We start from the raw sequence: 25531 nt of genomic DNA on the forward strand, positions 1-25531 counted from the left end.
TATTAAAATTGTGCAGTTCTTTTTCCAGCAGATGGCGCTACATTACCACTCCACACCCTTTCTTTTGATCAGGAAGCTCATGCTGAATTATTAACCCCTACAGTGACTCGCTGAATACGTTAACCAGATTATTACTGTGATGATTACTGTGCGAGGTACGACATCATGTGTTATCTTGTTATTTTTGCTCCTGTTATTGTCAGATTAACATGATATGTGCTGTGTGGAGGCTTTTCCTGTGAAGATGCAGCGTGTCTGATGTTGCGATAGAGTTGTGGTTTCCTGGGAGCAAACATACAAGAGAGAAAAAAAGAAAAGAAAATATACATCTTCTCACAGCTTTATTCAAACCTACAGCATATTGGCTCATTTCTTTGTGCCAAAAAAAGTGTTCTTTTTGCAACTTTGCATCATCTAACCTTTGTGTTTAGTTGACTTTGGCTTTTTTTTTCTTATTTTTGTCCCACACTTCTCACAGACAATAATTGCTGAAAAATTAAAACCTATTTCCCCTCAAAAGTATGTGAACCTACACAGCTCAAACTCAAAGAATGAAGTCAAAATAACTCTGTAGTTTTCTTTGTCAATTTCATGAATATTTCTCTCACAGTAGCCTGATATGGTTTATGTTTATACCACCTTATCTGCCACTCATAAAATGACACATACCAAACCCATATTAGTAAGCATAGTAAACAGTCACATGTTGACTCGTGGTTACTGCAAAATGATCACTCCAGCTAAAAGCACGCTCACTGCTCCGCTGTTTGAAGGGGGCGGACAGATGTATCCCGATTCGGTCAGACAGTAAGATGTGTGCACTATTTTGAAACAGTTACTTTGAAGCAAACTTACTTATTTCCACTTTCAAAGTGCCATGCCTTCTCCTTTAGAGGCTTGGTTTGGATTCTTATCTGTAAAAAACAGAAACTCACTCAATCAAATTATGAAACGGTCTCACAGGCTGATTGGTGAGCCACAGCTGAACCCAGCATCCTTGCACAGCAGGCAGATGTTTTCATTGTTCCACCCTTCACACAGTGAGTTTCACTCTTTCTTTCTTTCTTCAGGATGCAGGTTTACAGTCACAAAGTGCAGAACAGCACGGTGTGAAAGCTGGTTCCTGGAACCATCACTCGCATGAAAAAACAGCTTTTATGTGTTACTATTATTAGGCTTACCTGCTTATGCCATGCATGCGAGGATGGAGGGCTCCTCTGTGATGATCCACTCTATCCGCAGGTACAAATAAACTAACCTGAACTTGATCTTTTTTGTTTGTTTGCTTGTTTCAGCCAGTTTGGCTTTAGCTGCAAGGTTGTAGTATTAATGATTAAATGGAGAAACTTTACTGCTAACATCCATATTTCACGTGTGGCTAATTACACTTACAGTATTTAAATATGAACAATATCAGTCCCATATGAGACATGCATGAGCAAGGCAACACTGAGCTCAGTGTTTAGAGCAGCGGTGTCAAATTCTCCTCTGTTCGCCATCTCAAGGGGTCTGGACCATTAAAACCATTGTATTCTACTTGGCTACCAGTATAAAAGAATGTCTCCCACTGAGTTGTGATTGATTTGTGCCATTTTGAAGCTTCTAACTGAATGTTTTCACAGTTACCATCTCTGTGTTTTGAAACAGGTGTGATGAGTGAGGGGTGTGAAACTTCACACACAACTGCAAACAACTTATGATTAAAAAATTGGTAGCCGAGGAAATACCCTAGGTAATTGTTCTTTCTGACTCTTAGAGCAACCACAATTTGCAAAGGTAATTGTTTTTTCAGTATGACTTGAACTTATCAACTGAGCAGTCATGTCCCCTTGGGCTGCATTCAACACCATATATTTATCATACACCATAATGTGTATGATAAATAGCCTCGAAGCACTTAAAGTGCTTTATACAATTTACACAACTGATAAAGATGTTCAACCCAGTATCACGGCAAAACCTTGGTGGACTGGCATGGCTGTTACATGTGATACTGGGTTTGGGAGGTTTCGCTTTGTAGTGACTATAAAGGAGTTGAAGCTGCGTGAATTCTGACTGTTTGGGCCGTAAAAAAAGACCGACACAGATATCGCAGCATCTATCGGTTAGTGAAGTTTTTCTGTGAAGTTTTGAGCTGAGCATTATCACCAACAACATCTTGGCATTTTCAAAACAGGATGTCACAAATGAGAGGTGAAACTGAGGACAGTGTACATTTATAAGGACTTGTGAATTGCAACCTGATTTTATTTTTTGACCTTAAGAGGAACCAAAGCTTCTAAACTGAACTTCATGTTTCATCCAATTATCCTTTACACTAGAAGCAGAGCACATAAGGTCATCAGGAAAGTGGTTACTGAGGTTGTAACCTAAATAGGAAGTAGAATTGTTATTCCCCCGAAGGGGTGAAAATCCCAAAGTGCAGACGCAATATTCAATCGACAACTGTGTGATCAGTTCTGTTTGTTAGCAGTTTTCAAGATATCATTTTTCAATTTTGTGTGATGGTAGGTAACAATAACAGCTTTTTTATGTTGCCCACAATTTTTTATGAATCGTGTTCAAACTTCACACCAATATGCTAGGCCGTGGGGTACGCAAGCTGGCTAAGCATTCGACCTTGAGCTTCACTGTTGGCGCCCCAATATATCAAATGAAAGGGCATGGCGAGAGCTGTACAACACACTTTTTGTTTTTTCAATACGATGCCCTATGACCTATAGTGATGCCATAAAGCTTCAAGAAATTACACACTACATACATATCTTAAAATCTCAAGTTTTTACAGCTTTCTAGCTTTTTACAGCTCTAATCATACAGGTAAAAATAATAAAATACACCACTGTAGCATGTAATGCCTCAAAGTCACAGGTTAGACATAAGCATGTTGCTGTAAAAGCTGGCTGATGTCAGCATGTTGTAATTAAAACATCATAAAACATCCAAGTTTTAGTATAGCCCTTGCAATACTGGGGGGCAAGCACCAAGCAGTCCTCAAAAAGCCATAAATATGAATATGTCTAGCTAAAAAAGGTCACATGACTCGCTGCACCATCCTGTGGTACAAAAAGGTATTACAGAAAAGAACAACCCGGCCCTAATTTGGCTTCAGTTGACATCTCTTAAATACGATACAGACACATTTGTTAGAGCTAGTTAATCACTTTATTTAAACACAGGAATTTATATTAAGTACCTTTAAATTCATCTCACTTCATAACCTAACCCTCCCCAAACAGGTTAGCGAGATACTACAAGTTTTCGCTGTGATGAAGGCGGCTGCCGTCTTACCCTTACATCATTGTGGTAACTAATGCTAAACTCAGAACCTGGTCCTGAGCAAATTATGTTCAGGGCTTTGGTTTAAAATCTTCTGTAAGCTCAACATTTTCACTGATTTTTTCCACTACAAACTGTAACTGGAGTAATTAACTACTGGAGAGAAACAAAGCAGTGTGCAGCAAAGTTACACCAGTGCAAAAAGCACCACATAGTCAGAGGAATTGACATTCATTCAGTTGGTCCTAGTGTACCCCAAATTCCATTTTCCACTGCTGGAATTATGGCTAATAGATCAGACATTAGAAAATTAATCAGTCTGTATGCAAAGTAGATCAAATCTGATTAATTTCTCTGTGATCTGACCACAAACTAATTTACAGGTCTCTGTCATTGGCCGCTAGGACTGTCAGACATGAATGGACTGATATTTAAATGTATCCAGTTTTCTAGACAGTTTAAATCACCTGCATCATTAAGTGGTGAAACAAATATGTACATCCACTCATGGAGACAAAAAGTTTTCTGCAGCATCACCAACTCTTGACTTGTTTTTAACATCAGAGTGGATTTCTTTTCTAGTTTACTCTATCTGATCATGTCTCTGACCGAAGTAGGCGGTGCGCAATCGACCCAGATTGTGTGGAGGAAGAGTCAAATGATGCATTAAATGCTCCTTTACTGTCAGAGCCTGATGCAGAAAGAGTTCAAGCTGCTAACAGTGTGATTTCTCTCAAAGCTGACTTGAGTTTTATGTTAAGTTGGGCAATTAAATGTAAAGAAGGCCTGACTTTTTATGCTGAACCTGCTTCATAGTCTAAGCCTCAGTCATTGGCTGAGATTTATTGACTTTTTTTTTTAAATAAGCACAAAACTGAAAATCTATAGGAACTTGCTTTAGGTCAGAAAGAGGCACCCCTCCCCATCTGTACCTCTCACCACGCAGCAGCACTCAGCTATAGTTCACCAGGAGACATCGTGTTCCTTCTAACTTTGTAAGCAACATAAGATCTGACCCCCACCTCCTGCTGTGCAGTCAGGCAAAGCTTTGAATATTCGCTGCTGATCCTCATCAAATCTCAGGGCTCAAAAAGCGATCTCCCTGGGTTTACATTTCTGAAAATAACAAGCTGTCTGTCTGCATGCTGCTCTTTAACTGACACCAAATCACACAAACACTTTTTTTTCCTTTTGTTTTTATTCCATTTCTGCAACAGTTCAGATCATTTGTGTCTCAAGTGGTTCTCAAGGATTCACATTTTATTCTCCGGCCTGTTTCACCTGCGTATCAAAACAAAATCCCAAAGTGCAGACGCACAGGTCCTCATACATTATTCACAGTCTGTACAACACACTCCCATGAACACTGTTGCCAAGGGTCCTCAGTAAGGTTACACTCAGGTACAACACCACATCTGATCACTTTTCCTGTCCCCATGGAGACCAGAATAACTAAGAGGTGTTATGTAATCCATCCATGTCACCTGGATCAGTCATCAGCTCCTCTCTCACTCTTTAGGTTCACGAGTGTAAAACATGAAAACACTTTAGTTGTAAAATAACTTAATACCAAAAAAGTGTAGAAAATAAATTTAATAGTGTCAATAAAATTTCCCATGAGCACTTTGGCCAAAAACGTGTCTCTAGTGTCGGCCTTCAGCTCAACCTGAAGCAGCATACGTGTCCAGAGGGACACACTGCGCTCATTTTTCGTGAAGAAACGTCAGCTGGTTGCAGTAAGGCGATACCGAGACTCACCCGCTGCAGCAGGTTTTACAACCAGACCCTCAAATGTCAATATATCCTTGTTTTTTTCTCATGATTGGATGCAGTTCTTCTTCTGATGCCGGCGGCGACTTTTGAATCCTGTTGGTAAATAAAAGGAAAAAAAATCCATCAATTTAATTCACAATCACAAACTTCAATCGCACAATAACTGATTCTCGTACGCACCGTCTTCATCTCCCGTGCTGATGGTCTGCATAGACACGCTCCTCTGAATGAACTTCGACGGCTTCTTGATTTTGGTTTTCAGTAGTCCTGGTTTCTCAATGAACTGAAACGAGTCATCGGATTCATTTCCTGCGACCCCATTGGCCACTGAGACTTTACAGTCTGCTGTGATAGTGGGGGAGGGGCTCTGAGGAGTGACCACGCCTTCCTCTATAGTGTCTGTACTGTGATTGGCTCCTCTGCCTTTCAAGAAATGCCTGAAGGAGCTGCGCTTTTTTGGTCCGTCTGCCTGGTTCTTCTTCTGGCCTCCTTTTCCATCCTCCTCTATAGGTGAACCCGGACTCTGTGGGGAGGCTCGGTCCAACTTTTCTTTGTTTGCATTAATAAAGCCGTTCTGCAGACCGTTCCTCTGGTTTAACCCACCCACCAGCGAGTCCCTCTGAGTCGACAAGTCCTGTAGCGAACCCGTCAGACCCAAACTGTTCCCGAAAACCAGCGAGTACTTGGGATTGTGGTACTTATGCGCAGGAACTTTCAGGTCAATCTGTCTGGAGTCCCCAACCGATACCTGAAAGCGAGATGTAGTGACAGGCAAAGGCCGAATGTGCTGCATCTTTGGCTTCATGACTGGTGTAGGAAGTGGTGGTTTAGTGATGTTAAACTCTCTGTAGAGGTCCACCTGCTCAGACACTGCATACAGCTCCCGGAAGTCGTTGTCAAAGAAGTCCACAGTGTGTCCCGACATCACCGTGATCGTGTTCCTGTCCAGCCGAGACGAGCTCCAAGTGAAGCTGCAGGAAAAAAACAGGAGTGTAAACCAAAGTGGTGGTAATGGACAAGAAAGATGACACAAAACACTGGGAGACACAACTGCTTGTATTTTATTATTTAAGGCCATTTAAAGAATATACACACACACATATATATATATATATATATATACATATATATACACACACACTCTCCTATTTAGCAGGTTTTGGCGAAATCCAACAACCTCAGAGGTCAAACTGGGCTTTTTAGGGCAACAAGAAGTGCTTCAAAGTCTAGTCAGCAGGTTCAGTAACCATTCATCACCAGCTGCTGAGATTCACTTCAATTCAATTTTATTTAAATAGCGCCAAATCACAACAACAGTTGCCTCACGGTGCTTCAGTATGACCTTGATGGGATGTGTCCTTGCTTCCTTTGTAACAGCTACATCACCATGTTCGGGTCTTTCAGAGTTAAAAATGTAAACTGTGTAAATTTTGATGAAGACTGGAAGAAATTTGTGACCATTTGATGAAATCCAATATGGCGGTTATGTCAGGGGTGTTTCCATGTGTCGGCCATAAGTTTTCACGCTTCTTTTCACTGATTAGTTTTTTTAAGGCTAACATCAGCATCACCAAATGGGACCACTGAACACATTTCATGCAAATTAAGTTACTTTTTTTTTTTATAGCAACAGGGCCAGATCTCCACAACAAGGCATCTCATGGAGCTTGCCTCAAGCTATGGATGCAGTTATTCAACAAACACTTTAGATACACTTGTCTACAGCTTTACTATGATAAGCATACAGTGGGAAAACAATGGTGAAGAGATATACCTGAACGCAACCATGAACCTCACCTGTTGGCTGGTAGTGAAAGTTGCTCAGGCTTTCCTCCTTTATAATCCCTATTGTCTCTATCCCTCATATCCTGTTTAAGTTTCCTTTTGAAAACTAAAACATCCAAAAAATACTTGAGTAAGAACAGATCTTAACATTGGTGCCAAATTTTGTGAGACTACAAAATTGGTGGATAGTGGCAGCATAAAGTCGGGTTATAAGACGATCGATGGGAACTCATTGAGGCAAAACTTGCACATGGTTCTTCCATGAACACGGCACCAACTTTGACTCTTTGGTGGCGTTACATTGTTTGAGATGCATGCATTAAATTTAGTGAAAAGAATCGGGGATACATCTCCAATCATTGCAGCTAATTTCACAACTTCACTACAGTTATGGCTGCTTAGATTTGAGTAAGAAAGTCAAAGATGTATAAAAATGTAGAATCAATACGGCTGCCTCTGTAGAATCACTTTTGAGGCCTCGGTGTTGACCACATAGCTGCAGCCTCTTTAAACTTGCATTCATAATGAGGCATCACGCATGAGTCAGGACATGACTGCGCTCATTTCATCCGCTACAAATCGGTCCCTCCAGTTCCGACTTTAGTCAGTGAAGGGAGATTCGCCTCATCACTGATGTGGTCAGATGACGTGCATTCAGACTCATTTTGTGTGTTTGCAGCTTTCAGAACTGCGATTTAACAACGAGAATACGGCTGTGTGGATCCTGTCAAACTCGGAGCTCAGAGGTGAAATCGAGCCCTTTTGTAATTCTGAACTTTGCACTAATGGTTGCAGCTGTTTTATCAGCATGTATGAGGTTATGGAAACCAACCAACTAAAACTGAACAAATGACATTATTTTGCCTTTACGTAGACTAAACTGTATCAAAGAAGTCTTTCGGGGATGTTTCAGTTAATTTAAAGCATTTAAGTGCATTACATGTGTCTGTGATCTCCATTTCCCAGTGTGGCCATCACTAATATTCGATTTAATGTCCTGGATTTAGATTTTTAAAAAGATAAATGCTAGCTTTTGTCATAGCCCAATCTGCACCAGAAACCTGATTTATTAAACACGTGCAAAAATGCGTGTACTTCCTGTCATTGCTGCAGGTTAAAAGGAATGTTTTTCTTTGTAGACTTGTATTAAAATTACTGTTTATATTGATACCTGAGATTTATATTCAATGTTCATACTGATATCACTGCTATATGGAAATGTAGGCTCAATATTTTTTTGCCGTTAACTGCAACATGTATTTAGACGTGCACTGGTTGTAATATGATCTCCCCACTTCTGGTTTACATATGTTCACCTCTGCAGAATTATTTTTATCCCCAGCAGGGATAAAATTTATCTATTTATTTGTTTGTTTCAAATCATTCATTTAATCATTCATTTACTTGGTTTACTGTTGTTGTGATTTGACACTGTATGAAAAAAACTGAATTGAACTATTACACTAATAAATAAGGTTTTATTTTGATCCCAGAATGTGCCGTAAAATGTTTCAGCCTACTACAGCAGTCATGCACTGTATATGCCAAGGGCTTTTAATGTGAAGGATAAGGAGAGAAAGCCCTTTTTTGTGTGCATCTGGCAGCGGTACCATTTGCAATACTGGAAAAAGGTTGTAGAATAAAAAGGAACTTAATAAAACAAAGCAATGTATTAATACAATTAAAAATGAATGAGGAAGATAAGAGGTACATTGAGTACAGACAGGAGCTAAATGCCTTTAATTTGTCGATATTGCAAACAAAAACTAAAACAAAAGTGACTTAATCAACTGTAGAAATCTTTAAGAGCTGGATAATTAATTCACCTGCATCCCCGCCTGGTGCAGGATTTAATTTAAATGTCATACTTTCACCTAGGAGTGTAAGGTTTTTAATTGTTTTAATGGTTTCCCTGAAACTACTTAATCATTTTAAATAAGCACTCAGGAGAAAGCGGTACGATTCCCTTATAATAATCTCCCAGGTCATAAAGGTCCGGCTCGGTCACCAACGACATTTACCAAAAAGCGGACCTACAACAATACATTTATCTTTTCCCACACTGAACCAACAGCAGATAAGAAGCGAGTGTGTTTAAAAAGCACTTTGGTCATTTCACAAGATTAATAAGCTTCAGAGTGTGTAAGGAGTTATTTGCAGGTTTAATGGAGTTTCTTTTGTGTATGCCGGCTGCTTTTAGAGAAAATGTCTCACACCTAACAGTCACAAACAAGCTGCTCTCATTATGTTGGGTTTATACAAAAGTTACAAAAAGTCAGTCAAATGAAACACAAATAATGGCTATTTAATAACCATGTCAGGATCAGTTAATCTGCTTTGGAGTGAAACTGTGTCAGAGGGACATTGTATTATGTGTAAAAGTGAAACTGTCCAAATGAGTCTCAAATGTGACTCTGAACATGTCACCGTAACACAGAGTAGAATATGGGAGGTCAAGCGGTTCAAAGTCTTGACCAAAAACAAGATACAACTCATCCAACTGGACTCGGCACGCTAAGCTGGGCTTTTATTTTAAAGGATTTTCCATTTGCCAACGAGAGCATACCTTAATTACATGATTTATCTGTTAGTGTGAATATTTAAATTCATCCCATTCCTTACAGCATATAGGCACGTTGCAGAAAAGAGACATCAGAAAACAAACACCTTGCTGTATATAATATAATTTAATTTTTGTACAACCACAGTTCCTAAAAAGTTGGGACGTTGTGTGAATTGTAAATAACAACAGAATGCAATCTCATAATCCTATATTTTATTCAAAATAAAACACAGAAGCATCAAATATTTAAACCATATAAAGAAAAATCTTGTCTCATTTTGAATTTGATGGCAGCAACATGTCTCAAAAAAGTTGGAACAGGGCCCTGTTTCCCCACTGTGTAGTGTCCTCTTTTCTTTAACAACAGCCTGTAAACAACTAAGGAGAGCAGCTGCTGGACTTTTAGAAGAGAACTGTTCTCCCATTCTGGTCTGATATAGGACTCTGGCTGTTCAACAGTCCTCTGTCTTCTTTGTCGTATTTTTAGTTTCATGGTGCTCCTGGACTGCTGGCTGGTCAGTTCACATACTGCATCTATTCTGTGCTACTCTAATAGAAACTGTCTGTAGTTTAGCTGAAAAAGTCATTGTCTGGATGGGAGCATATGCTGATCTGTAGCAAAACTGTGAAGACACTCAAAATAAATTTCCTGTGGTGGGAAACTATTTTGTGCAACTTTTTTGTATTTACAGTTTTGAGGGATAAACCTCTTAAATTTCTCTAACTAGAAATATGTGTTAAAAAAACAAAAATTATTTTCAAATTTTTTGTAGTTTATTGCACTGTTTTGCAATTTATGTAATTACTATGCACTTAATGCATACATATTATTAAAATTTGGGCTATAATGGTTGTATTCATGTATAGCAACTTGAAATGCTCCCAAAAATGGCTCCACAGCATGTAAAAATATAATATAACCTCTGGCGGACTTGGTTCTATGGTAGGTCTTAAAGGGTTAACACAAATACTTGCAAAACATTCCTCCAGCTGTTTTTGAAATACCACTTTACCAGCCTTTTGTTGCTCCATGCCACTGAATTCAAAATAAGTTCATATTTTTCATGAAATTTCTCAGTTTTCTGTGTTGTGTTGTTAATAAAATGTGTTTATGGGACTTTATATTTTTATTTACATTTTTCTTCTTCTGGGTGCTATAAAATCTTACATAAAATGATAAATTAATACAGGTTGCCTTATAAGCCTTTTCTGCTTCCTTTGAATGCACCTGACCACAAAAAGAAACACTGGTTTGATATGTACCTGTAAGACCCGAACATGACCTTCTCTCCATCCACCAGCATGTATTTGGAGCACAGGGAGCCTGGCAGTTTTCCAAAGGACAGGGCCAGCCCCGCACCTTTTAGCATCCGCACACGGAGATTCTGTAAAAGAAACACCTGTTGGATTACACACCGGCTTACCTGTGTCAAAAATGTCACACAGGTAAGCCTGAGTAAACGGACCCCAGCTATCGAGCATCCGTGGCTTTTTCAAGGATGACTGGCTGATTTACAGAGATGCCAAGTCAAATTTCTGCAGGCACACCCAGAAACAAAGTCAGCTTTCTTAATAAGTAAAGGCTAAAACCCAAACACTTTAGCCACCTCTGTTTACTTAGAGGGAAGCAGGAAAAGAAAAGGACGTAAATGCTGAGTAGACAAACTGGGAGGAGGCTCTCCTGTGCTGTCAACCCTGGCGTGGGGTGAGAGTGTCAAGTTACTGTCCTTGGATCTGTTCTCAGGATCTATGAATGTTCCCTTGTCACTGGTAAGAGTAACAGAGCCCGGCACTCTGAAAGGGTCTTTCACAGCCTTATAAACTGATACCACAATGGTCAGCCATTCCACCACTCCGGTTAAACCAGACTGGAGCTGAAAAACTCCGCATACAACAGATAAGACGGGGTATTATGACACGGTAAAGATAGTATGACAGATGACTCACTATTTGCGCTTAATCTACATCAGCACCTAATGTCACTTCTCAGCTTCTGCACCACAAGAAGCAGCAATTACATGTTAGCTCGTGCTAGCGTCGGCTCAGCAGTCAATTTTCCATTAATTCCTCAAAAATTATTAATTTGACCCTTCCTGTTTTACTCTGGAAGGAAAATACTTCTTTTTATTTTCACATATAATTTCCACAAGTGCTCCAACAAGTCCATTTCCTCACAATTTATTGATTACGTTTAGCTGACAGCATTTTATGCTGTTTATCAGTTACCTAACCGCTACATCCGCTACTTTTAGCTAACTAGTGTAACAGTTCGTGCAAATCTTTGCAATCTATTTCAGTTACTTATATAAAATGCTTTTTTCAGCCTTAATCATTGACTATTTTGCTGACTTAACTATTTAATTTGTTAATTTTATATTTTTATTCCAACCATTTACTCAAAATTTTAGCTAACCATCAACTGTTTATGTTTTACGTTAAGCTGTATCAATTCTTTAAAAGTCCCATTAAAAACTACTTCATCCATTCGATGCTGGATACTTTTCTGAGCAGTAAATTGGCAGGTTTCACAAATTAAATTCCTGTAACCTCCAATGCACTGCTGCAAAGGCAGTTATGAGAAATCAAACCTAAAATTACCCTTAGGGTTAAGTGGGAAAATGTCTTTTAAGGTTTTTGTGGTTAGTTCTGACCTTTAAGGAGCAGTTAATCTAAAACGTATTGCCAAGTTTTCCTGGTTCATGTTTTAACTAGATCAAACCTTTGAGGTAATTAACTTGTCAGCGATTTCCCAGAAAGCCTGACCTATGATTCAGAATAAGTTTTAATCTGGGATCATTCCAGCCATCATCGTCATTGTTCCAGGACTCAGAGCAGTGACCTACTGAGCTGTTTTTCCATGTTCATTTCCTCTTTGTTTACTGTGTTAGAGAGCCTCCTCTCTCTGCAGCGCTCTGTTTGCTCACCCGCAGATGCATCGCGTTAATCTGCAGCCGAGAGCACATATCCAGAAAGTGGGGCACTCCCCTGGCCTCCAGCACAACGTAAACTGCCACGCCACGCCGTGACGAAGCATCCAGCAGGTCCTGGAGAATCTGCAGGTCCGTGAGGAGGTCCATGACGATGGCCACCACCTGGGAGAAACAGAGGGGAGAGGAGCCATCTCACGTTACTCGTGCATATCCATTAACACTTGTGCTCTTTTTCAGTTATTTGAGCAGTCATATTTTTTTAAAATTTGGAAACAACAATTGCTGAACAAAAGAAGAAGACTTTAACAGCAAGCATACACAATATACAAGTATGTGAATATTATTTAAATATAATAAATAATTCACAAAATATTGAGATTAACTGGATCGAGGCTCTCAAAGTTGCAGTTTTAGTGCCATTTTAAGCAGATAGCATGTGACTGAGGGCATCCCCTAATGTTCGCACCATGTGTGCTCACCGCATGCTGGTTGCAATTTTCCTTTCAAAGCTAGTTTAAGGTTGTTTAACGGTTCATAAGATGGTCCTGACTTTCATTTATACCAGTTCATTTGCTTACTGTTAAACTTAAGTACATTTTGCATGGAGCTACAGACTACAGAGGCTGTAAAGATGGTTTTGAGCTGTCAGGTTGGCAGTTCAACTCCAGGTCCAGCCCCATCACCAAAACTATTTCTATTTTACTTTTGCTTTTTCGTCCCACACATCTGAAATTAATTTGGTAGCCTTGGTGTGAACTTTAAAGATATTAAAAAAATTTATACTCGTGAAATGAGTCATGTAAAAATGCAGTCTATCTATACACACTTACACCCACTCGTAACTGACAGATCAATAACGAGCGGACGTCACGGTTATGTCACCGCAGTCATGTGCACATTTTGGTGTCATGATAACAGAAAATATATGAAATACAACCTGAAAGACGTTGGGACTAAGTAAAAAAAACAAGAGCCCATCTTTTTGTGCCTTTAGTCATGGGAACAGAAATGTAAGTTTTTAGAGAATCATCAAAGGCATCCTTTGATGTGAATCAGGGAGGTTTTTGGTTGTTAAACAGACAAACAGACAAAAGAATTTCATATTAGACACACACACAAAGGCAAAATCAGCAATAATGAATGGTTAGAAAGATAAATTAGAGGGACAGAAGATACCTTGTTACCAACTTTAACAGACAAAACAAATCAGTCATTTTTATTGTGTCCTCATGTATCAGTCAATCAGCAGATATATTAGAATGTGTGATATGACACATTTATTTTTCACTATGACTGAAGATAAGCTCAGCTAAGCCTCTGGATTTAATGGTATTATTGCGGTCACAGCATGACCGAGCTAACTTATATTTGGCTTTAAATCTACACAGAGTCTAGACTGTAGGCTGTGCAACAGGCCGAAACCATTGCCAGCATTTATACTTGTGCATATTATGCCCGTGATGCTAAAATACCCATTGGTGGTTGAGTTTCTCTATCCGAGCTGCTCAGTTCCCTTCCAGTCAGTCTGAAAAATAGCAGCACACGAAGGAGTAACCAGAAATGAGTTAGAGGAAATGACTGCAGTCACTGCAACGATGCAACAAGTATTTTCCTCTCTAGAAAGATGCACGTCAGGTTACAACACAAGTGTGTGGTTGCAGCATACCTATGATTTCGATTTAACTCGGATTTCTGAACCCTGAAGTTACAGAGGAAGCATCCACAGATACACAAGTCCAAACTTTATGTCCTCATTGATCACTTTATCACACAAATTTAAAGTGTCTTGGGCAACAAACTACATTTATGCTGTGGCATTCAGATGGTAGGGTCACAATTTGGCTTTAATGACATGAAAGCACTTATCCATCCTGCCTTGTACCAGCATTTAGGCTGCTGACGGTGATGTCATGGTGTGGGAGATATTTTCTTGACCGTCTTAGTAACCGTTCAGGACTGAGTATTATTGCTGACCATATCCATCCCTTTATGACCACAGTGTACCCATCTTCATATCACACAAAGCACCAAATTATCTCAGACTGGTTTCTTGAACATGACAGTGAATTCACTGCCCTCCACAGTCACCAGAGTAGAGCAGCTTCGGCACGTGGTGGAACGGAAGATTCATATCATGGGTGTGCAGCAGACAAATCTGCACCAACTCTATGATGCTCTCATGCTCTCACCATGGACCAAAACCTCTGAGGAATGTTTCCAGCACCTTCTTGAATATAATAAAGTGGCTGGCAAGTGCACAGGTAATTCAGTAAGTGTAAGGAAATAAAAGCTGAAACCACTTCTGTTTTTTTTCCTGTAAAACACCTCAGACCAGCCTGATGGGTAAAAGTCACCGAGCTCACGATTCCTGTGTATTTACTTTTAAATCCGGCTGCGGGACGCACCATTTAAGCATTAAAACAACATGTGAATGTTTCCACCACTCCCACTGCCAGTCCGAACAAAGGCACCGGGGCGCTAACCTGTCATTAGTCTTGTGATATGAAGTTTAAACACGTAACCTTCCACCACGGCAGCAGTTCACACTTCTGCATAACTTGTTTTTCCAGGTGATTAAAAGTTTTAGCAAAGACAGTTTGGACAAATGCCAGCAACGGCTACGACTCACAGCACCGCTAATCTGAGCAAGAAATCAGCAGCTACATCTCCAACAGATGCATTTATAACACTTTACAGCATACAGTTTAATTATGTACTGGATTTATTAGACCAATAAGACTGCTGTTTGTACTGAGACGTTTTATAGCCTCTTCTGGTTTTTGTACCCTTAAGAGCAGTTTCAAAAGATCATGTGACTCTTTTTTCCCCATTTCCCTATTACAGTTTGTTTGGGACTCATCCAGCAAACTGAAACTAGTTCTCCAGGAAGACACGAGTCTGAATAACACAGTAAACCAGGCATGACTCAGTGAAGCTCCCGTCATCAAATTCTCATCCAAACTGCTTACGATGCATTTTATTTTGGAAAAAACATCTATCCAGAAAATGCTTAATCTGAACTATTTCAAGGTTTTCTGGAAATTGAAGCGTTATTTTCATACACGCCCACTTGGTATGGCCAACGGTTATTCCACCTGCCAAGACTGTTTTATTGCATTGACCTTCCACGAGCTTTGGCTGATAAACTTGATAAACATACACTTGTTTTAAAGTAATAAAATAAGTGTATGTACAAGTTCATTTTCAACAGAGGATGGAACAAGACCAAGCACAAGAGAAAGAAGGATTATTTTGAACCGTGACTCATGTAAAGCTACTCTATTAGACTCCAAGAGTAAAAATATGGAGCTGGAAGTGAGCAGATTAGATCCACTTCAGTTGTAGTGGTTTACAAGTTCACCTAAAAGAGGTTTGGGCTGTTTGTCCACAAACAGCAGGTTTACGATGGTGCTGTTGTGAAATCTGAGTTTTTAAATCAACCACTCCTTTTAGGTGGGTACAGAGATTTGCCAATAGCATTGTGCTTTCAATGAGGGCTTTAAAAATTAATTAAAGGCACCTGTCAGCAGCAGAGAAGTATTTACATGACTCACAGTTCAAAATAACTCTTATTTGTCTTATACGAGCAGACCCCGAGTTCCCCCTCTGCCTGACATAAGCAGTTTCAGGTTTAGCCCCTCCTCCATTAAGCAAACTTTCTCCTGATTGGCTGCTGCTCATAAACATAAGGTTTGAACAGCAGGTGGGTGGGACTTCTCTGTAACACAGAACCATCATCAGTAAGAACAACTGAAACAGTGTTTAGAGCCTTTGGCTCACAGGGTCCACCTGGAGCACAGTACCTGTCTATATTACAGGAAATAAGGAAAAACACAACAGTTCCCCCCATAGAGAAGTGGTTTAACAACCATTAGAACAGTTTCCAGGTTTTTTTTCCAGGTGTAGCTGCATAAGCAGAGACCACCCTCACTAACGTCTGATGCAAACAGTTGTTTTGTTCTGCAAGAAGCCTGAAATACAACAGAAACCACTCAGTTCAGAGCTCAGTTACAGTTACTCCTAGTAGGCTTTCAGAGGTAAAGTGATGTCCACAGCTAACACATTTATATTTATGCAAGATTTTTTCAAGTGCCCACAGTTAAAAAACACACCTCAGAGTCACTCTGATCCAATTTAGCATCAGTTTTTTTCAGCCCCGAAAGCCATGTTCACCTTTTATGATGTACAGACATCTAAAAAAAAGAATTTACACACCATTTATTTAGTAGCTGAAGTGACACTTTAGACATGAGAAAAGATAAATGTCATATTTTTATTGCTACTTTTAACGACCTGGAAACACCTGGAGAGGTTTGGGTGTTTGTTGGCGAGTGCTGCTGCTAGTCTTTGTTCATGGCTGGGCTTTAGCTTGTTTTCTCTGGTGTCTATCATCACGTGTGATATAATGGAAAACCTTCCAATGTAGCAACTTGGATCAAACACTTGAGCCCTGTGACGTGAATGGACAACACCTTGTGTAAATGACTTCTCCTGTCGGGATTCTGGTGAAGTGCACCTTCTTCTTCTGCATGAAAATACGCATGACATCACCTGAATCGCTGAACTCTTTGTTTTTTTTCCCTTTCAGGCGACATTTTCTGCTTTTTCTCTTGAATGCAGTTCGACCGGTAACCATCACCTCAGCTCTTTCATATGTACATCTCAACTCTTCTCTTGGATTGCGATAATGATCTCCTGTAGAGTAATGTTATGCTTCCAGGATTAACATGTGTGTGCGTGCACCACTTAAACTCCACAAGGACTCTTTCAAGTATCTGTCAGGCTTTTAGGAGGGGATGATTTATTTTACCTGAAGGGAAGCAATCCCAGCCTGTGACTGATTCATTAAGCTGACACGGCGCTGAGCAGACTGCTGTAGATGGATAATAAAGTGGATTATTAACTATTCAAATATGATGAGTTCTGCACATCTTTATTCGTCTTTCCACCCAGCAAATACAGCCTCTGGTGCTGCCTGCCAAAACCAATCGCAAGTGAGCGATTCTCCTCATTAGCTTCGATTTTCGCACCTGGGATTTGAGCCAATCAGACGGAGTCGTGCAAAACTCCAAGTGGGCGAGGAGAAAAGTTGAAAAGAATAAGAGTGGCTTGTTAAATGCCAACCCTAACCTGGTCTGCAGGATTGTGGAAGAGGTTTTAATCGCTCTGCTGGATGCGTGTCGTGATGCGAAGCTGCCACTCAGCCACTCAGCTTTCCCCTTCTGCGTCGCTCATGACTCAGCTTGTTAAAACTTGCACAGGACTCTCCCATTCATTTAGCTTTTATCATTTTATTAACCCACGCTGGCTTCGTTAACCCTCACCTTCTTCAACCTTCCTAGAAAATTCTCTGAACAAGCGTTACAACAACGCTACTGCAGCGCTACAACTTGCAGATGTCCCTCAAACACGCTGCATGCAGTTTGCTGGTCATTAAGTTTTTGAGAAAGAGGACGTGAGGATACACTCGCTCAGCGAGTGTGCTGGTTAAAATCAAACAGATCTGAGAAACGTTTCCGTCTGATTCCATAACTTCAGTAACTTAATGAAACCATTAAAAAAATGCGGCCTTCAGAATATGGAATTTGTCAGTGTTACAGCCTCTGACAGCTCACACAAGTAGGTGGAATTTTGCCACGTTTACACTTCTCATTAGTTTTTCCATTTGAGCATTTTTGAACTTTCATAACTTCAATCAATGAGATTTTCAAGGCTAAAAAAAACATTTAATCTCTGTTGAAACTTCCAACTAAATCAATTTTAGAAACACCTACTGCATCACAATGTTCCAAAAATATTTATTTTATATTTAATTATTATTTATTTATCTTTTTTATGTTTCCCATAATCAGCTTTTAGCAATGGTATCATGGGATGAATTACATTGGTTTTTTTTTAAGTTTAATAAATCAAGCCCTGGTATCCTGATTGTTTGATCTGTATACTGATAACTCACGGGAGAAAACTCAAAAGAATCTCATCGACATGTGGAATAGGAACCTAAACACCAGATAAAGCCAGGAAAAACCTTGGAGCACCTCGGGGGTGCATTAATGTCAGTAGTTCTGTTCATAAAGACAGCGATGGGCGATCAGGTGATCCTGTTTTAGTCAAACCAGCCTGTCTGCAGGGACCCAACGAGATAGAAACACAACAACGTCTCTTTCAGGACAACATTGACAACAGAACAACCTTTAGCCAAAATCTGAGAACCACTCATTAAAATAACCTCAAACACAGCAGTGGACTTACTTGGACCTCCAGAACCTTTTCTTCTTATTAGGCTCTCAGTTTATTAAAAAGTATTTAAAAGCGACATACCACACAACATTTCCAGTTCAATATTTGTATTACTGGTCACTAATAAAGTAGCACAGGTCAAAATGATCAGTTTTTATCTTATGCTAGACCTCAGTACATCCCCTCAGCTCATCCTCTGTCTGAAATAAGCCAGTTTAAGTCCTATACTTGAAGGCCACAAGACACCGCAGCAAAAGTACAACTACTTTATGTAAAAGTACAGAAATCCCACAAGAAGTATCAGAGAATATCAGAGGGAATATATGAAGCAATAAACCCAACTGAGTTTCTGTTTGAAAAGAAAACAGCAGCAGCTTTTCCCACTATGACGTTCCCAGAGAAACCCTGAATGAGTCAATCATTCCCTTTTATGCTGCAAGCTGAAACTCGGAGCACCGGAGTAGAGCGCTGTGCAGTGACGATGGAAATTCCAGGTAAAAAGTCAGATGTGTATCTTTTGTTTTCACTTTGACTTACAGCTGAAAAACGACAAAAAGCTCTTTGAGTTACAACAAATGTGAAAAACTGTTAAGACAGTGAATTTATCAAGATGTAAACCTGCAAAATGTGTGGACATGTACAAAGTGTACATATATATACCACAGTGTGAGTTATATGCATACATGACAGTATGGACAACTAATAATCCTCATTCAAGCAGGCCTGAAACTAAAGATTATTATTGTTAATAGTGAATATTCTCCTGTTTTGTTTTGTTTTTCCATAACTCTTATATATTAAAAGTGAGAAAAGTTATTCTCATTATCAAATTAATCATCCAATTATTGCGTGACAGGATGAATCTGGAGGAAGGAAATGGTACACGACTCAGCGGAGCGAAAACAAACTCAGTACAAAAATTATTCTTGGAACAATTCAGGCAGCAACCCCCTTTTTTATTTGGAGATTTTAAATTATTTAAAAGTATTTTTTAACCCTAAAAAGATCGATTATCAAAACTTTTGCCTGTTATTTTGTTTTTAACATTGTCTGCAGGCCCTGTTCACAGTTCACTCCACCTGTCCTCTGCACTCAAAATAAATCCTAAAAACCTGAAGCTTTAACTCAAACTGACATTTACTGCAGGCCGTGATGAATTTAGCAAGACACGAAACATGAGGACTGACTGTAACCGGCTCTGCAGCCTATCGCTGTTAGTATTACAGTGTTATTCTCCTTCTTTGTTACAAGTAGGTCAGGGAGTTTCTCCTTTAATTGCTCCACTGTATGAGAAATGAGTTTCCTTTGTCTGGTTCAGGTGCAGGAGCTGACTCGTAAACTTTCCTAAATCTGAATCTGCAGGTGTTTTATTCCACCTGTTTTATTGTTTGATGCATGCAGTCACATTTTTGTATCAGCACTTTTAGAGGCAAGTCATGGATTTCATTTTCACGTAAGAAGCAAAGTGCTCGGCAGGAAAGCTCAGAGGTTTCTTCTTATTTAAAGTTTCACTATTTCATGCCTGTAGAATTTGAATCTCTGTGGGTTTGAAGTTAAATCAGGAGAAAACTGAATACTTCTCACTGTTTTCTGGCTTTACAAGCACTACATCACAGACTAAGTGAACACTCACCTGCAGCCCTGACTGTTTTTATCACTTCAGGTTAACAACTGAAGTTTGTATAAGTCAGGGTGTCCCAGATTTGGTGGGTTATTATAAAAAAAATGTGAATAATTAAAGCAAAACTTTCAAACACTTGTGCTTAAATTTGAGTTTGGTTTAGATGCTGTAAACAGGGTGGATATGCAGGGTTTCTCTTCTTTTCTGTTACCTTGTGTGACTCCTGGATGAGCCTCCTCACCACCGCCTTGATGTGCGGTCCCTGCTCTTTGGGGGGGTGGGTGTACACGGACACCCGGGTCACCCCCTTGTAGACGCCGCTGCTCCCGGGCCAACCGATGTCCAGAGTCGGGACCTCTGTGTCGGACATCTGGGGCCAATAGGTGGAGTGGACCCCGGAGTCCGCGCTGGAGGAGCCCTTGGACTTGTCGTGCTCCCCGGACTCGGAGTCGCTGTCCGTGTCGTACTCCTGGAAGGTTTTGCGGATGACTTTGACCTCCTGGGCGCAGAGGAAGTCTTTGGTGTTGTCCTCCTGGAGGCGCATCTTGAAGGCTCCGTCCCCATTCCTCAGCAGCTGCTCCAGGGCCGCGCGCTGCTCCTCACTGTAGTAAAACTCCGGCTTGGACTCCGGGACCTTCTCGTTAACGTGCTCATCATCCATGCACACCAGCTGAGACTCTGCCATGGCCCAAAGATTTAAAAATAACTTCCCCCTCAGTGCGCCACCGCTACTGATCCCGCTGCTGTTGTTGCTGCTTCCCAAGAACCGCAATACCTGTGCTGACAGGTAGCAAGGGGGCGGAGCTAACAGGCAGGGCCCAAGTTATCCGGCCTGTAAACTTTCAGAATACAACTTTCAAACGGCAACAACGGAAGTTTATCAGTGGTGGATCCTTCAGAGTAGAGGAACGTTGTTGTAGTTAACCAGAGATGTCAAACTTATTTATGGGGGCACACACTACTTTGATCTTAAGCATCATTGTAAAGAAGTTTAACTACTCATTTAATCGCTTACTTGACCTAATATGAGAACTAGAAATGCAGTTTTAACAGTGGCTCATTGCCCAGACGGTTCTGTACTTTTAAAACATTAAAACAAGTTTTTTTAATTCACAGAAATATTTTTAACTGTAGACACAGCATAATAAAAACATTTAATTGTCTATCTATTACTTGACTACTTTGGTGTAGTATAAATGGTAATGCCGGTGGAGTCTTTATCAATAGGAAAAGCTTTATATATAAATTTATGGCAATGCAGCTAAAAGTTCAAAATCTATGTACGAAGCCTTCCAGCAGGTCGGATTGGAGTCTTATGTTTTACATCCCAACTAAAAATATATTTAAAATTAAAACTAGATGCAGAAAAGCATCTTAGGTAACTAAAATAAAAATAAAAACTAGACTTTTGAAAAAACTTCTCGTCGTCCAGGGCTGGGTGCTTGGGTGTGTACTGGCTCACTCTGGCTCCGCTGCTCAGCGGGGCCTGGCCCTCCTGGCTCTATCGGGCCCCTTGCAGGGTGTGGGGGCTCTCGGGTCTCTGGCTCCACTGCTCAGCGGGGCCTGGCCCTCCTGGCTCTATCGGGCCCCTTGCAGGGTGTGGGGCTCTCGGGTCTCTGGGTCCGGGGCTCAGTCTGCTCTGGCTTTGCTGTCTGCTTGTGGAGCCTGCAGGCTGGTCGTCACTATCAGATCGTGCGCGGCCCACCGTGGCTTCTGGGTGACCCCCGTCCGGGGCTCTCGTCCTTTTCCAGGTGGGTGGCGTGATTGCCCCTGCGGTGGTCCTCCTTGGGATTTCGTGCTCTGATGGGGCCTGTAGATGTCAGGGACCTCGGTCTCCTCCATGCCTACTTCATGTCCTGGGGGGCAGACCTGTGGCTCCCCACACCCACTATCAAACACTTAGATGGAAAAACCTTATGAATACATGCACACTCACACACACAGGTTTACAAATAAGTACTCACAGACACTCATACGTCAGCTGCTGCCTCGAAACATATCATGTATCATTAACACGATGTCCTGCTAAGTAACATTTAATATTTATTATTTACTGTTACTCGTGGTTGTGTTGGTTGTTGCTGTGGTTTCCCTGCTGTGTTGTTTTCGTTTTGTTTGTGTTTTTCAGCAGATTTTCAGTCTTTTCTTTCTTTATCCCTCTTCTCTGTTTTTCTCTCCTTCTCCTTCTGTTCACTCTCTTCCCAACTCCTCTTTCCTTATTCTGTTCGGTCCTCTCCATTCTGATAAAAATTGAATAAACTATGACTATGAAGTCAACCTTTCTTGGCTTTCAGACAAGGATTCTGATTGCAACAGTGCCGGACAGGACAGGCAAAGCCAAGAATAAAAAGTTGATATATTTTTCAGTTTGGTAAAAAAAAAAATTATTACATTTAAATTTTATTACTGTCTTGTTATTGTACTTTCTGTACTGGTTTTCCTAAATATTGCCATTGACATATTCCCTCCATTCAATAACAATCAAAAAGACTAAAACTAAGAGTGAAAATAAAAAAACTAAACTAAACCTAAACATGTTCAAACAATATAAACTGAACGTAAACAAGAAAATCCAATCTGGAAACCAACATAAACTAAACTGAACTGAAAGCAAAAAGTCAAAATAAAATTAAAATAAAAAGTAATTGGAAAATATAAAACTATAATAACTCTGAAGCAAAGGTTCCCAAATGGTGTGTTTTGGGATTTTGCACAAAAAGTAAGGACTTAAATCTTACATTTTCTATATCAGAACACATCACCAGGCCCTGATTGGTAGTGATGAGGGAAAAAAACCAAAAACATCTATTCATGTCCACTTATCATTATCAGGGTTGCAGAGGAGCTACAGCCTATCACAGCTGCCACAGGGTGACAGGCATGGTACACCCTGAACAGGTCACCAGTCTAACAGAAAGAGACAGATAACCATTCACACTTATGGGAAATTCAGAGTTACCACTTAACCTAACCCCACTAACTGCATGTCTTTGGACTGTGGGAGGAAGCAGGAGCACCCGGCGAGAACTGACGCAAACACAACAAACATGCAAACTTCACAGACGGTGGAGTCAAACTCAGGACCTTCTTGTTGTTAGGCAACAGTGCTAACCACGATGCCACCGTGCCGGCACACAAAAGCACCTAAAGAAAAAAAAACCTGTCTGGAGATATTACTGCAAAAGCTTCCTGTTTCTGCACATGTTATCTTAGTCACTTAGAAACCAAACATCGCTTCTCATCCCTGGCCTAAAGTAAGAGAGCACCGGATCTTAACGAGACGCAGAGCCTGTGTGAAAGTTTCTGATACAGAAATGGATGCACATTACGTTAGCAGTGCTCTCTGCAAACTAAAAGGTGCCGTTGGTACCCTGCTCAAAAATCCCTTCATCTGATGATTCAGTAAAATCTGTCACTGATGTCATTCCACAAGACGTGGAGGATGTTTTCTGCAGCTATAAATAGATGCTGACCTGCTACTCTTCAGTGAGCTTTCTTTAGAGAAAAAGCTGTGTTTTTAACTCACTTTTATATCTGCACACTTTTTGGATTCTTCCATCAGCTGACTGAATGACTCTGGACAACAAATGGATATCAGCTCTGCACCACAACAGACAGTGAACTTTCTCTTACATCAAAGACACAGATGTTTGGATTTATTGAGTATTTTACTTTTTTCTATTTTATAGTCTATGAGCAAATTTATTTTGTCAGAAATGTGATATTGGGTTTATTTGTATTGAGTTGGGCTGTTTTTATCTCCACTTCAGTATTCCAGGTGCCATAGCTGTACGACAGGCTACTGATAGGATCACCTTCAACCACCACAACTAGCTGCTTGTTATACACACATGAATTTTTGTAAGAAAAAATAAAGTATATAAGTGTCTTTTTATTTAATTCCAGAAGTCTCAAAGTCAGTGGGGAAGTTTTAAATGAGTTTTTTGTTCTTCGCATCAAAAAAGTAAAACAAGTGCAATTTCTTTGTCTTTAATCAGGATTTTATTTTGAAGGGCAACTCTCCTTACCTGTACTTCTGGAGTTTTGGTTAACTTTACGCAGGTGGACAATAATTCAAGTACATCTGCCATGATTTCTATTATTTTCTGTCAGGTTTTGTCTTCCATTGGTTCATGTTCACATTAACCTTGTGAATATAAACTTTTTCATCTCTGGCTGTGAGCACCAAAGCCCCACCCACCTGCTTGCAAACCCACTTGTTTGCGAGAGACAACCAATCAGAAGAAAGTTAGCTTAAAGTGAAGCCTTAAAAGCACTGAATGCAACTTCCTGTGTTTAAAACACATTTAAAGCTTTCAAAATTAATTAAAACAGCCAAAAAAATTTAAAGAAACAACCTGATTTCCATATCATGTTTGTAGTGTGTTGAAGACAAATCGGCTAAAGTTAAATATTGTAGGGCTGTCTGCATGTCGAACTGTGTAAAGGTGTGAAAAAAGTGCTTGAGCAGAGAAAAAAGTACTGGTGTGAATGTGTGCTCGAACTGTGGAGAAAAGCGCTACGTAAACAGTGCATTTGCACATTTGAACCACAAGAGGGTACAGTGGGTGTATGTAGCATCCAGTCAGCCATAAGAGGAAGAGGAAATACTGATGGAGAGGAAGATGTCGTAGAACAGCGACTTTTATCGCCGCCAGCCCCGAGTCTGGGAAATTAACGATAAAAAAAAAAATAAAAAAAAATGCAGCAACAGTTTATGTTTGCTATGTTAGCTTTTTGTAGATATGTGATTCACAAGGACTATGGTTAGCTCGATTAGTGCTTCATGGCTTTTTAACCACATCATTAACAGTCTTTTCTTGTTTTTATTGTTAAAGACTCTGTTATACAGCAGGGTCTAATAAATATAATTATAGGTTTTACTGCATCTTTAATATTCTGAACCTCAACCTTGTTTTTTTAACTTTCACATTTTAAGTTATTTTTTTATTCTTAACAACTGCATTTTATTTATTTTGTATTGACGTTACACTTAGGTCTTACACTGCCTAGTTTAAATGGATGTGGAAATCATTTTTATAATTTTTACTACGACTCTAAAATGATATTATGTGACATTATTAATGCTGGTTAAATGTGATTCATTAAAAACTTTCTGGTAACACACTGCCCACTAGTGGTGAGAGTTTAATTCATGGGGTAAATACAAAAATGTATCTTTAAAGTGGGAGGAGCTAAAATGGCTAATTTCAGGGCTGGTAGCTGCACCAAAGCCCAGTAAGAGATAAAAAATAAAGATTATTTTGATTTGTGAATCATGCAGAGACCAACTCCAAGAATAAAACATCAAATTTTACATAAAATAAATAAAAACTCACC

At 39.9% G+C, this 25531-nt stretch overlaps 1 protein-coding gene across 1 annotated transcript; it reads right to left on the reverse strand.

The window, feature by feature from the left end:
- Nucleotides 1-4458: 4458 nt before the first annotated feature.
- Nucleotides 4459-21039, reverse strand: fam83fa (family with sequence similarity 83 member Fa). The gene is made up of 5 exons (XM_003442507.5): nucleotides 20403-21039; nucleotides 12325-12492; nucleotides 10664-10785; nucleotides 5233-6023; nucleotides 4459-5145 (listed from the first exon to the last, which is right to left on the reverse strand). The coding sequence occupies exons 1-5, from the start codon at nucleotides 20874-20876 to the stop codon at nucleotides 5096-5098; spliced, it is 1605 nt and encodes a 534-aa protein (XP_003442555.2). The 5' UTR covers nucleotides 20877-21039; the 3' UTR covers nucleotides 4459-5095.
- Nucleotides 21040-25531: the final 4492 nt, after the last annotated feature.

Source organism: Oreochromis niloticus, linkage group LG4, assembly GCF_001858045.2.
Source record: "Oreochromis niloticus isolate F11D_XX linkage group LG4, O_niloticus_UMD_NMBU, whole genome shotgun sequence".
Taxonomy (NCBI): Eukaryota; Metazoa; Chordata; class Actinopteri; order Cichliformes; family Cichlidae; genus Oreochromis; species Oreochromis niloticus.